Here is a 13,150-nt window from a genome sequence, read left to right as displayed (position 1 = left end):
CAAAGTCACTGGCTTTATTTCCCTGACTTCAAACTGGTGGACAAAACTGTTTCCATCTTTGATGACCAACAGTGATTCCTTGGTGTCTCTTGGAAGCTACAGAAGGAAACAGCATGGTTGACAGGTAGACTCTCTTGGTCACAATGTATCTGTTTCGCTTACTTGGAAAGCTTCAGACTTGAGTCACAGAAGCCCTGATTGGTGGAACAGAACCTGGGCCAGTCTGTATGCTGCTCCTCCAGGTGCTGGAACAGATCCAAGGGAGCATCTCATGAGAAATTCGCTCCTGCCTCAGCCTGTGTCAGACCAGGGTGCTGTGGCCTCCTGAGTGGCAGGCAGGTGTCACAACAGGTGCCTCCTATTTTGTACAAAGACGTTAACTCACTTCCAATCACACTGCTGAATATAAGCCTGGACTTGACTAGCCAAGCAGGCATTTGCCGGAGAGCATGGGGTAGATCATCTACCTCCCAATATTTCCTGAAATATAGAGGAGGGAGACAATATTTCTGGGGTCTCCTTAAAGGAGTAGCTACTGAAACTATTCATTCACCAGTTATATTTAAAGCATCCCAGGATGGAAACAATCAGCAGAGAGTTGAGGGCATCATTCCCAATGCATTGCCCAACCCCCTCCCCTCCCTCTTCTGTGCTTTTGCACAGAGCACCAATATGGGAAATGAGCCTGTGAAACTCACTTGTGTGCCCTCAATAGAGAGAACGCCGTTCCTTCCATCAGACGCTGTTTTCTTTATGAGGACTCCTGGGAACAATTTCTGCCTGGCTTCTGTGTGAACAAGTTAGAATTTTCCCAAGCAATTGGTTTGTGTTTATCTTGTGGACACTCTGAACTGTGTATCTGACAAGTTTCCTTCATGCCGGTCACGGCTGTGGGGCCCGTGACCCACCAGGAAGCCCCAGATGTGGAGAAGCGCAGTTTTAACATTATGACCAGCTCTGCAGTGTGTTCCTTTCTTCCTATCTCCCGTTGCCTCACTTTTAATTTATGCTATCTTGTCATGCTTTATGTCCCATTGTAAGCCACCTGAAAAACGTTCTGTGAAATAAGATTTGGTTTGCATTGAAAAGGCGGTAAATAAATAAGATGCAGAAGAGCACCACACCGCGTGTTTCTATCTATTTCCTCCAATACTTCTATTACCTTCTAAATCCTTCCCCTGATAAAGCCGAGGCTTGGGACACGCAACTCAGAAATGCAGCCATAATCATGATAAAATAATTGGAAAAGCTAAATAAAGGTGTTGAAAATATTGTGTTTGTTCCTTCTCAGTGTCCTGACCCAACCTAGGCAATGCCACTGAAATGATAAAGCTTCTAGAAAGCCCGATGCACATCAATACGAACTACAACTGAAAGATTAATTAACACAAACACTTGAGTGTCACATGGAAGTTTACTATGATTCCTGTGGTCTGCAGGCAGCCCAGCGAAGCAAGAGGGTCGGGCACAATTATTATTTTCATTCTACTGCCCTGCTAAGGAGCAAGGAAGAACAGTCAGCCATGAGAGGTGCTCGTCCACCCAGACATTTTCCAACTAGAGGAAATGGGTTCAAACGCAAGAAAAGAAGCAGTACGATGAACTTCCATCCAAGTGTGCAGAGATGACTGGGCATAGGCTGGGGTCCAAGATCCAAACTATGTCAGCCAGAAGACATGGTGGAGATCTTTCAGTAATTGAAGGTGGAGGTAACTGCAGTTACAATCTTCCAACCATTATTCAGGCTTTGTTGAAGCTTGAGCTCTGCTCTCCACTAAGACATCCTGCAATGTTGCAAACGTCCCGTGGGCACTTGCCCAACATGGTAGCCGCTAGAAGCCCATGGCTACTGTCCACTTGAAATGCGACTTGCATGATGGGCATCAAAGTTCAGAATTTTATTTAATTAATTTAAATGCAAACAGCCATCATTGAGTTTAACAGGGCCACAGGATACAAGATCAATATGTCAATAAAAGTACAATATGTCAATTGTACTTCATATACCAGCAGTCAGAGTCAGGAATGGAGATCTTTTTATACCAAGATACCAGATACCCAAGGATAAGTCTGACCAAAAGAATGTGTCAGACCTATACACTGAAAATTGCACTAAGTGCTGAGTGAAATCACTACAGACCTTAAATAAATGAAGAACTATACCATGTTCAGACCCAGAAAAGTCATTACTGCTGTCAGTTCTCTGCAAAAGTGATTTATAGATTCAATGCAATCAATCCCCATCAAAATCCCAACAGGCTTTTCATGTAGAAGCTGACGAAGTGATTCTAAAAGTCAGATGGAAATGCAAAAGACCTAGAATGGCCATAATCGTTGTGAAAATGAAAAACAACCAGAAGACTAACACCACCAGACTTCAAAGCTTATCATAAAGCTTACAGGAACCAAGGCAGCAGGAGAGAGGCACCAAGATAGACAAAGAGATCAATGGAACAAATTCAAGAGCCCAGCCCCTGTCTCCGTGGACAAAAGCAGCACAGCAGAGAAAGAATGAGCTTTTTCAGCTAATGATGCTGAAACAACAGAGATATCTAAATGCACGCCAAAAGAGAAAAAAAAAAAAAACAAAAAACTTCGATGCATACCTCACACCATATGCAAAATGAACTCAAAATGCATCACAGACCTAAATGTAAAAGCTAAGATTATAAGATTTCTAGAAGGAAACAGAAGGGGAAAAAAAATCATTGTGACCTTCAGTGAGGCAAAGATTTCTTAGAAACGATGCTAGGACAAGATCCAAACAAGAAAAATAGATAAATTTGATTTCATCCAAATTTAAAATTGCTCCTCCAATGCTACAATTAAGAGAATGAAAAAAGAACCCACAGATAACGAGAGAAAATATTTGCAAAGCATGTACCTGACCAAGGGTTTGTATCCAGAACATACAGAGAGCTATCAGCATGCAATAACAGGAAACCAACCAATAAAAAAGGATCAAAAAAAGTGAGACAGACACAGCACCAAAGACGACACACGAATGCCAGCAAAGGAGCCCAAGGAGAGGTGTTCAGCATCACTGGTCCTGAGGCAAAGGGAAAGGAGAATCATGAGGAGATACCACCACACACCTGTTCAAATGGCACAAACTGAAAAGAATAACCTTACCAAGCTCTGGTAGGGACGTTGGTAAGCGACAACTCCTATCCACTGCTGATGGGAATGCAAAATGGTACGACCATACGGGGAAAAAAGCTCATAGTTCTTTAAAGCGACAGGTCTACCAGATGACCCAGCCACTCCACTTCCAGGCATCTGTCCCGGAGAAATGAAAGCATTTGCCTATGTGTCCCTTCAAGTCTGTGAATGTTCACAGCAACCTGTTTTTTTTAAATCACCTGTAACTGAACAACCCACGTGTCCATCCACAGATGAATGTGTAAAGAAATCATCGTATCTTCATAAAATGGGGTATCACTCAAACAAATTTTTAAATAAAGTACATCTATACACATCATAGAGGAATCTCAGAACAGTTCTGTGGAGTGAAAGGAAGAGTACATGTTGTGTGACTTCATAGAAAATTCTAAGACATGAAAATTAATACACGGTTGACCCTTCAACAACATGGGGTTAAAAACAGCAACCCCCAGTCCAGTAAAAAAAAAAATCTGTGTATGACTTTCATCTCCTCCCTCCAAACTAAACGACTAATAGCCTATGTGGACCAGAAGCTTTTCTGGTAACACAGTCAATAAATATATGCTTTATATGTTATATGTATGATATACAGTACTCTTTTTTTTAAAGATTTTATTTATTTATTTGACGGAGACAGCACAAGCAGGCAGAGCGGCAGGGAGAGGGAGAGAGAGAAGCAGGCTCCCTGCCCAGCAAGAAGCCCGATGTGGGACTGGATCCCAGGACCCCGGGACCATGACCTGAGCTGAAGGCAGCCACTCAACCAACTGAGCCACCCAGGCATCCTTATATACAGTATTCTTAAAGTGAAGTTAAAGAAAAGAAAATGTAAAGAAAACCATAAGGAAGTGAAAATACATTTACACTACTGTACTGTATTTATTGGGAAAAGAAATTGATGTGGACATGAACGCACGCAGTTTAAACCCATGCGAGATCAAGGGTCAACGGTTTGATGACAGAACACAGGTCAGTGGTCACCTGGGGACAGATGGGAGTAGAGAGCGGAAAGAAGGGATTTCGAACGGGAACGAGGATGCGTCTGAGGGAGATGGATACGTCTGGTACCTTGACTGTGACCACAGTTTCACAAATACACACACGTGAAAAGGGATTAAAGTACCATTTTAAATACTGTATCTCAGTTAAACCCCAATAAATTTGTGTAAAATAAAGAACAAAACCAAAATACGTTCAAGAGCCACATCTGTCTCCTCAGTGAACCACACAGTTTGACCCTCTGCGCTGTGACCCTAGCCCCTGGGATTTCTACATCAGCATCCATGGGGATATCTCCGATGCTGCAACAATTTGTGTCTAACTCCATGTCCCCTCCTTTCCCCCACCTCCACTGAAAGGGATTCTCTCTTCTCCTCTCTTGATTTGAAACTGAGACCAAGGAACAGAACTAAAAGCAGAACACATTTAAACTCAGAACATCTTCCCGACTTTCCTGAGAGACTCTTTCAGCCAAAGACCTCATGGCTTTGCTGGTGCAGTGAAATATTCTGGCAAAGAGGCGTTTTACCAGACTTTACCAGGATGCTGGGGAGAAGCAAGACCTATCAGACAGGAATCTCATGGACCACTGGGTGGGTATGGTCCCTCCCGTGAAGATTTCATGATTCCACAAACCTAGAATCTAAAGTATTAAATTTTGCCTTCGCCCTGGGTGTCTGGCTTTAAAGGACCAAGTCTGTTAGAAGACACCTTGGAAAGGGCACAGTTACAAATTCTAGTTCTGGCACTTTTATGTGTGTGGTCTTAGTTTCTCCATCTGTAAAATGGGTATCCTGATGCCTATAAAACAGAATTAGAGTGAAGCTCTAACAAGATCATGGATGTAGGTTTTCACCCAAGGAGCAGAGGTACAACAGAACGACTCCTCTCCTTACCCACACCAAGCCCTTCACCCCAGCACATACTTTCTTCCTATACCGATGGATGGGCAAGTATGAGCAGGAGGGGCCGCTCCTATCCTTACCTGGAGCCAAAGCTTGTCATGCTGAGACCACTTCCCACCAGCGATGCACTGAAACGTGGCATTCTGCCCCACGTTCACCTCGACATTTTGGAGCCGCAGAAAGTGAGGTGCTTTTCCTAGGAGAGAAACCAAATGGCACATGAGGACTGAATTGAGCAGCCTGCACCGCTTCCCCACGGGTGGACGGCAGCTCAGGATGAGCACTGGGCAGGGGGGAATCCACAGCGGGGAAGCCGCCTGGGGCAGCGAAGCTTCGGCTGCTCACCCGCTGCCTGGGAGCCAGGCTCTGCTCATTCTAAGAGCTTTGTGTGATCACCGCACTTAAACCCCAGCAATATGCATGCAGTGGGTACCATCCCCATTTCACAGATCAGAAAATGAAGGCTCTGAGGACTTCCGTAGTTCAGCACAGTCAGACAGCCAGAAAGTGAGGGAGCTAAGACATGAACCAGGTCTCTCAGAGCCTCAAAAATCCCTCTTTTTGGCGTCTGGGGTAATACTGGCATGTTTAGAGGGAATGCCTAAGTGGCTCAGTCGGTTAAGCATCCTGGGTCCTGGGATCAAGCCCCTTGTCGGGGGCTCTGCGGGGTGCCTGATTCTCCCTCTGCCTCTGTCTCTGTCTCTGCCCCCTGTTCGTTCTCTACCTCTCTCAAATAAATAAATAAAATCTTAAAAAAAAAAATACTGGCATGTTTGGAAGGGAAAATTAAAGATGGGGTGTGGGGAGGATGCACCAGAGAGAAGTCCTCCCTCCAGTGAGAGAGGAGAAAGAGAGACGCTGAAACAAAGCACCTCAGAGCCTGAGACCCACAGGCCTGGGCTCGGCGAGGACACTGATTGAGGAAGACGATAAGGAGGGCAGAGCACAGAAGGGAGGAGAGGTGGAGGAGGAAGCCAGGAGCTATCATTCACACAGGACTTGCTGTGCGAGGTCCACACACAGTCCCTCACTGAGCCCAACACAGCAGGTGGCCGGATCATCTCTGCCTCCAGTGAGGGAACTGAGGCACAGACAAGTCAAGCAGCATTTAGAGTCCACACTCTGAACTCTACGGCACAGTATCTCCCAAAGATGGGAGGGACGGGGGACACTGGCTCTGGGGACTTGGCATTAACAGGACAAGGGACTTTCAAATAAATGAAACTCACCGGGTCTGAGCAATCATCCCAGAAAGAAACTGTTATATATGTGGGGTAACGGGTTCATCTCTTTGCTTTTTGTGGGGTCAGGGTCTCGCCATGTCGAACTTACCTAAGAGGTGAGGGTTGCTAACCCATGTCTAGAAGTTCACTGAGGCACAAAAGTGCCAAGGATCCCCAGCACATCAACCAAATCAAGGATGAACCAGATAGCTGCTACCCCACGATGAGACCAAATGAACAGTTGTTAAGAGGATCAAGAAGCTTCAACAAGGGCCTCTGGCCATCTTTTCAGAGAGAGTCCAATACCCAGAGAGACACTAATGGCAATAATGTCACTTATCTAAAGCTCTAGCAATGTCAGGCCCTGTGACAAATGCTTTACATGTTTTATCTCATTTAACTTCATAACGTCCCCGTAAAGCAGACAATATGCCTCGTCCCCTTTCAGAGAGGCAGAAGCTGAGGCTCAACGAGTTTCATTTGCCCAAAGCTACATGGCATTAGTAAGAGGCAAACGAAATTCAGTCCGAATTTTAGCCCAAAAGTCAACATTTAAATCGCACATTCGCCGGCTTCCTGGGTGATGGGAAGTCAGTGGTGTCACTTGGTCCCCAGGGTGGAGAGAAAGGGCTTGCAGGCCAGGCTGGGCTGACTCGAGGCTCCTCTCATGGCTCCCAAGTATTTAATCATGAGTCATCCCCTTCCGAGCCATCTGTCCCCATGGCCTTCATACTCTGAATGACGTTTTCTACCAACGTGCGTCATGACATACAGAGCTCAGCCATTCCCAAACCTCTGGCATGATTAGGCAGACTTGCTGTGTGAAAGCACACCTTCTGCTCAGGCTCTTAAACCAAGGATGGCAGCTTGGGGACCCCCTCGTGCTACCTTCAGGACCCCACGGCTAAAGTGGTGTCAAGCAGCCGCGGCGCAGGGGGAGGGAGACCTCTCCTGTGGGGCTCTCCGAACTGAAGATTCCGGCATCTGGTCAACCTGACCAACATCATGCTGCTTTGATTGTCTGAAACCGCTTCCTTTTGGCTTTCCTGTATAATTTTATAAAGTTATTTTTGGAACTATCAATTCAAGTCCATTCAAGGAGGACTAAGAGTCAACACTGTAAGCCCCTTTATACCCCAGGTTTAAAAGGGAACATCCATTCGGTGCAGGGAGAGAGGACAGTCTTAGCTCCAGGGTTGGGAGGCTTTGTGCTGGGTTTCACAAAGGGACGTCTGTCCTTACCCTTGGGGACACTGGGCAAACAGTTTAACCTCTGGGACTTGTGCAATGAGAAATGGATCTTCTCCGGATCAATGTCCCCTGCTTGCTTCTGATTCCCAGCTTCTCAGCGGCAGACCTTTGTCTGGACTCTTTCATCTCCAGGCTCTCCTCCTCCTTCCCTTCTGGGTTCAGGGGTAGAGAATTTAGAGGCTTAATGGCCCCTGGGGTTAATATCCTGGTGAAACGTGAATGGTTTACAGCAGCGAGGCTGAACCCGTGCACCCACAGGAGCCACTTTTATAAATGAATAAAGTGGCTCAGTTAGAAAACAAAACAAAAACAAAACCCCACCTCCTTGCTCCATCATTCCCATTCCCACTTTTGACAGAGATTTGCATAAAATAGAGATTTCGGGGCATCTGGGTGGCTCAGTGGGTTAAGCATCTGCCTGCAGCTCAGGTCATGATCTCAGGGTCCCGGGATCGAGCCCCGCTTCGGTCTCTCTGCTCAGCAGGAAGCCTGCTTCCCCCTCTCTCTCTGCCTACTTGTGATCTCTGTCTGTCAAATAAATAAAATCTTAAAAAAAAAAAAAAAAAAAGAACAGCAACACTGCACACACAGTGACAACAGGGATCTGACACCAGCTTCAGCATTGAGGTGGCACTGAGGGATGGTAGGGCCTGAGGAGAAATGGATAAAGACCCCATGGCCCCTTGAAAGGGGCAGCTGTTACTCAAATCCAGCAGAGAAGGCCACTCCAGAGTACTTTGCTCAGGGCAGCCCATCGTCCAATTTTTCAACCCAAGTAAGAAATCCGATTTTATGTGAAATCTCTCATTCTGAAGTCTTGACTAAATTTCATTACAACGCCATGGAAGCTTAACCAAACACATCTGCAGGCGAGCTCTTCTCACGTGTGGTCTCTGTAGCTCCTGTATAAGTCATCTAGAACAATTCCCACTGGCCGGTCCTGCCTTGTCTGGCTCCGTAAATCCAGGGATACCGCCCACCCCTGCAGGCAGCACGCTGTGGATCACATGACTGCTAGCCCTAGCTCAAGGTTCCCAACATGAGAACGTGCCCAGAACACGCTCGTCCTGCCCAGCCCTCTCTGTCTGTATGCCCTTCCTCTTGGGTCTGCTCTTGGAGGCCTGGCCTCATCCCCACCTCAGGACACAACTGCAGAGCCTCCTTGTGTTGGCGACCTGTTCAGGCCACTTCTCTGAGCTCCTGGCCTCTCTGACCCTCTACACACACACACACACACACACACACACACAGACTCAAGTCCACTTCTGAGCCCTCTGTTCTCTCACCTATGGTTTTCCTCCAGCACCTACAGCTCGGGGAAAGAATTTATACCACCAGCTTCCACTTGCCAACCTGAGGCCAAACACAGCTGACCTTGGGGCCCAGCCTGGCCTCTAACTTGTGGTTCTAAACAATCCACCCTCACTCTCCATGGAGACCCAGCACCTCCAAAGTGGGATCCCGCTGAATGGGGCTAACAGCAAACCGGCTGTGCATTTGGGGCAAAATGCCTTGATGCTGGAGACATTTAAACTCCTGCCGATGTCAATGTTGCATCTGAAGACACAATATTGTGCCCTTTATCTCGCTCTTTAAACCTTCAGCGCTCAGTAGGAAGCCAGGCAGTTGAGGAGAAAGCACAGTACCTACATTAGAAAGGTGCTGGAGACACTCAGTGGGCTTGGGCACATGGCCCTGCAAGGTTGTGATGGGGGAAAAAGAAAAAAGGTTTAAAAAATTATACAAGTCAGCTTGGGAGCTAGAAACTTGGAGACCCTGTGGAAAATTATGCCGACCTTTCTCGTGTGTGATTGTAGCTGCGGTGTCCCTGCTCACAGCTGACACAGAGAATGACAGCAGAGGGGCGACTATGGCTCAAATAGTTTTAGAATCCCACAAAAATGTTAAATGCACTATAAAATACAGACGAGAGCATTCGGTTTGCAAGAGAAAATAATTTCCTTTGAGTATTACGCCTGTCTGTCGGTCGGTGTTTTGGAAGCTGCAGGGCAATCACGAGAAGTCGTAACTTCAGCCCAAACCGATGGAGGATACAGCTGCAAATCAGGCACTAACTGCCCCCCTCCCCATCGGCCCCGCAACTTCTGAAATATTCAGCAGAATCGCTTATTGATACCTGATGTTAATAGGAAAAAATGTTCTGGAGGACAGAAGTGGAGAATTACAAAGCCTGGGGAGAATGCATGTTTCTCCATATAGTTAAATTTTTAACACCCATGAGTGAAGTCATAAATACATTCATATGAAGGCTTTGGAGGGCGAAAGTTACCGTCACTGCAGAGGACAGCACGGAAACCACTAGCAGCATGCACGACTCACGTTCCCCGAGCACCCCAGGATGCACGCACAGTCAGCCTGCTCGAGGGCATCACTCGGGCTCCAGAAACATATACCAGCCCTGCCCGCACCAGCCAGGGGCCCTAGCCAAAAATCCAAGGAAGTGCTGTTTTTGACACCTTTGACTCCGAAAACTCATCCATCAAATAGGACCAGCTGACTCTACGTCCTAAATCTCTCTCTCATCTGCCTACCTCTCTCCACCTCTGTGCTTTGTTTCTGCACAGCACTGCTGACCGTCTGCTATGGTGTACATTGGGTCCCCGCCCCCCAAATATTCATATATTAAAGCCCTACTGATCAACACTGCAGAGTACAGCTGTATTTGGAGATAGGGCTTTTAGGTGGACCTTAATCCACTCTACCTGGTGTCGGGAGAAGAAGATTGGGACACACAGAGACTTTTCAGGAGCACATGTACAGGGACCTATGAGGAGCACAGAGCAAAGCCCATGTGAGGACAGAGCAAGAAGGCAACCACCCGTAAGCAAAGGACAGAGGCTTCAGGAAAAACCAACCATGCCCTCTTCACCCTCAAATTCTACCTATAGAACTGTGGGCAAATAAATTTCTGCTGTTTCAGCCCGCCCAGCCTACAGTATTTTGTATGGCAGCCTTAGCAAACCAATTTACCCTCTGTTATACACCATATAATTACCTGTTTGATTTCTAGTATCTTCCACCTCAATGGAAACCCATGAGGACAGAGAATGAATGTGTCTTACTCCCATAAGCTCAGAATCATGCCTGTCCTGGAGTACACGCTCAGTAAACACATGCAGAACGATGAACGGACTTCTCTCCACCAGCCCGGTCCAGGCCACCACCACCTACCTCTTCCATGACTCCAGAACTTCCTTCCTGACCGGTCTCCTGGCTCCTCTGTTCCCCTTCAACTCATTCTCAGCAGAGCAGCCACAGTGGTCTTCTAAACACTCAAACTAGATCAAATCAATCCTAGGCCAAGTCCCTCCAGGGGTGGCTCCCTGTGCTTCCATAAAGTCTAACCTCATCAAGGCACTCAGCCCCTGTGTCCTCCGGCCTCAGCCTCCCTCCCCAATTTTCACTCGGGTCCTTTTGTCCTTTTGCCCTGTGCTCCCTACGCTCTGGCTACTCGCACGACACCGGTGAATTCCCACGGCAGGGCCTCTGCACCTGCTGTTTCCTCTGCCTGGCCTGTCCCCCACCCTAGATCTGCGCACAAGGGACTCAGGTGTCAGCTCAGACCACAGGTGCCCAGACCTGTCCCCTGCCCTCTCTGCCTAAGGAGCACTCGCTGACTCCAGCCACTCATATTTATTCTCTCCACTGTGATATCATCATCTGCAATTGTATGTTACTACTTAATATTACTTAATGAGCGGCTTTCCCCCCTCTGCTGCTCGGCTAAGTTAACACCATAGAGACAAGGATTTAACCAGTTTGGCAACCGAAGTACCCGCCCTACCCCGTGTCTAGCAACAGTTCCTGACGCAGAGCTAACGTGCCATGATTTACCTGTTGAAAGACAGTAGAGCAAAGAGCTGGAGCGGATGTGCATGGAGCGCCCAACCGGACAAGGAGGCCTTGGCGAAGCCCCCCTCCCCTCCCCGTGACTCGGGAGCCGCGTGGACAGAGCCCGCCTTGGATGACACGTACTGCCAGGATTGATACGTATTGTTCAGTGGAATTGTTCCAATCCCAGCCACTATGACGGGGTCCTCACGTTCTGTTTTCTGGGAAGTTTAAGTCCAAGCTGCCCAAGCATCGAAGGTACGCTCGATATTGTGCTCCCATTACCCAGGAACGCAGCCAGAGTCACGTCCCTCTGAGTTGTACCCTACGGACCATTTGCTGGCGAACTGGCTCTCGGCCATAACCATGCATTTCGCGCTCTCCAGCGGGCCGACTACAAGGCTGCGAGGAGAACCCTACATTCAGGAGCAGCCCCAGTGAGGAAGGGCGGATTCCAAGTTGAGGTGGCGGAGAGCATGAGGCTTTGGGGTGGAAAGGCATCCAAACACCCTCCAGGGAACCCTTTCCCATACAGACTTCTCCAAGAGAAGGAAATATTTGGCTTCCATGGCAAACCAGTGCTTCGAGTTAAGGTGGAGTTGAGGTTGGAAGAGGGGACAGGTAGCAGGTAGGGCCTCAGGGCAGCGGTGAAAATTCCCACTCGGAGTGGAGAGATCTGGGATCCCAGACAAGAGAGCCGGGCCACATTCCCCTGGGAAGGGTCAAAAATCACTTACGAGAACCAACCAAACAGACGGTAAGAAGCAGGGCTGCAGGTGGGTGCTGCAGCGGGAAGCATCCCTGGCAGGGACAGGAGGGGTGTAGGGCCTAGAGAAGCTGAACCCCACCTCCCGGAGACGACTTCAAAACTGGAAGTTGGGCAGAGCTGAGCGTGTGGAGTTAAGCAGACCACGAGGAGGACAAACATGACCTCATGCACTGGTGCAGGCTGAGATCAAAGATCCTTCTTTAATGGGCAGCTGATCCTGATTCGCAGAAGGCCAGGGAAGGGGACAGCTTTATCCGGGTGGGTGGTGTTACCTGCATTTCTGCTATATAAATGGTGCATGGAGTTAGGGCAATAGTGCTTGGAGTTAAGGCAGAGCTGAAGTTGGAGCAAGGAACAGGAATCAGCCTGAGCCTTATGAAAGAGGTGAAAATTCCCACTGCATGGCCAGGGACGGATTTCTGGGAACCTCTTCACATGAGGTCTGGTTCAGCAGGCATGACTACATGGACAGACCCACCTAAGGAAATCCCAAAGATTCAGCAAGTAACCCAGAGGGCAGGAACCTTACGCCAGAGCAATGAAGATTCTGGTAGGATCTCAGCATTCCTGAGAAGCTGGCTGGTTTTCTGGGAAGAAGGGTTCCCATGCACAGACACAAAACACAATGATCCCAAACACTGTCTTGCCAAAACCCCTTGGAACTTGTCCCAAATTCCTCCAGAGAGGTGCTCTAAGCAACGAGTCAAACGATGACATTCTAGTGCCTGGGAAGGAAATAATAATGTTCAAGGTTCTAACAAATTCATTGCAGCGGAAGTAAAGTCATTTCAGTTAAAGCAATACGGGTGGGGCTGATATGAGAAGAGCCCCCAAATGAAAGGACTGGAAGGCCTCTAACCACAAGGGGCATAGCACTTCTTGCAGAAACAGCAAACAGCACGCAGACAATAGCATGACTCACGGCTACAAGGAGGGAGTAGGGCAAGCCCCCCAGGAGTTACCCAGAACCTCCTGGCTGCCAAGAA

At 47.9% G+C, this 13,150-nt stretch overlaps 1 protein-coding gene across 4 annotated transcripts in view; it reads right to left on the bottom strand.

Annotated features, from left to right (window-relative positions):
• PTPRT (protein tyrosine phosphatase receptor type T) overlaps positions 1-13,150 on the bottom strand; it is an 804,817-nt gene that overhangs the window by 700,747 nt on the left and 90,920 nt on the right. For all 4 annotated transcript variants that reach the window (XM_044263018.1, XM_044263019.1, XM_044263017.1 and 1 more), the window contains one exon: positions 5,150-5,265. In XM_044263018.1, the coding sequence (XP_044118953.1) occupies positions 5,150-5,265 (116 nt within the window). The remainder of the gene's footprint in view (positions 1-5,149; positions 5,266-13,150) is intronic.

This window comes from Neovison vison, chromosome 8, assembly GCF_020171115.1.
Source record: "Neovison vison isolate M4711 chromosome 8, ASM_NN_V1, whole genome shotgun sequence".
In the NCBI taxonomy this organism is placed as follows: domain Eukaryota; kingdom Metazoa; phylum Chordata; class Mammalia; order Carnivora; family Mustelidae; genus Neogale; species Neogale vison.
The sequence above is the reverse complement of the archived record's forward strand: the minus strand, read 5'-3'. Positions and strand labels throughout refer to the sequence as shown.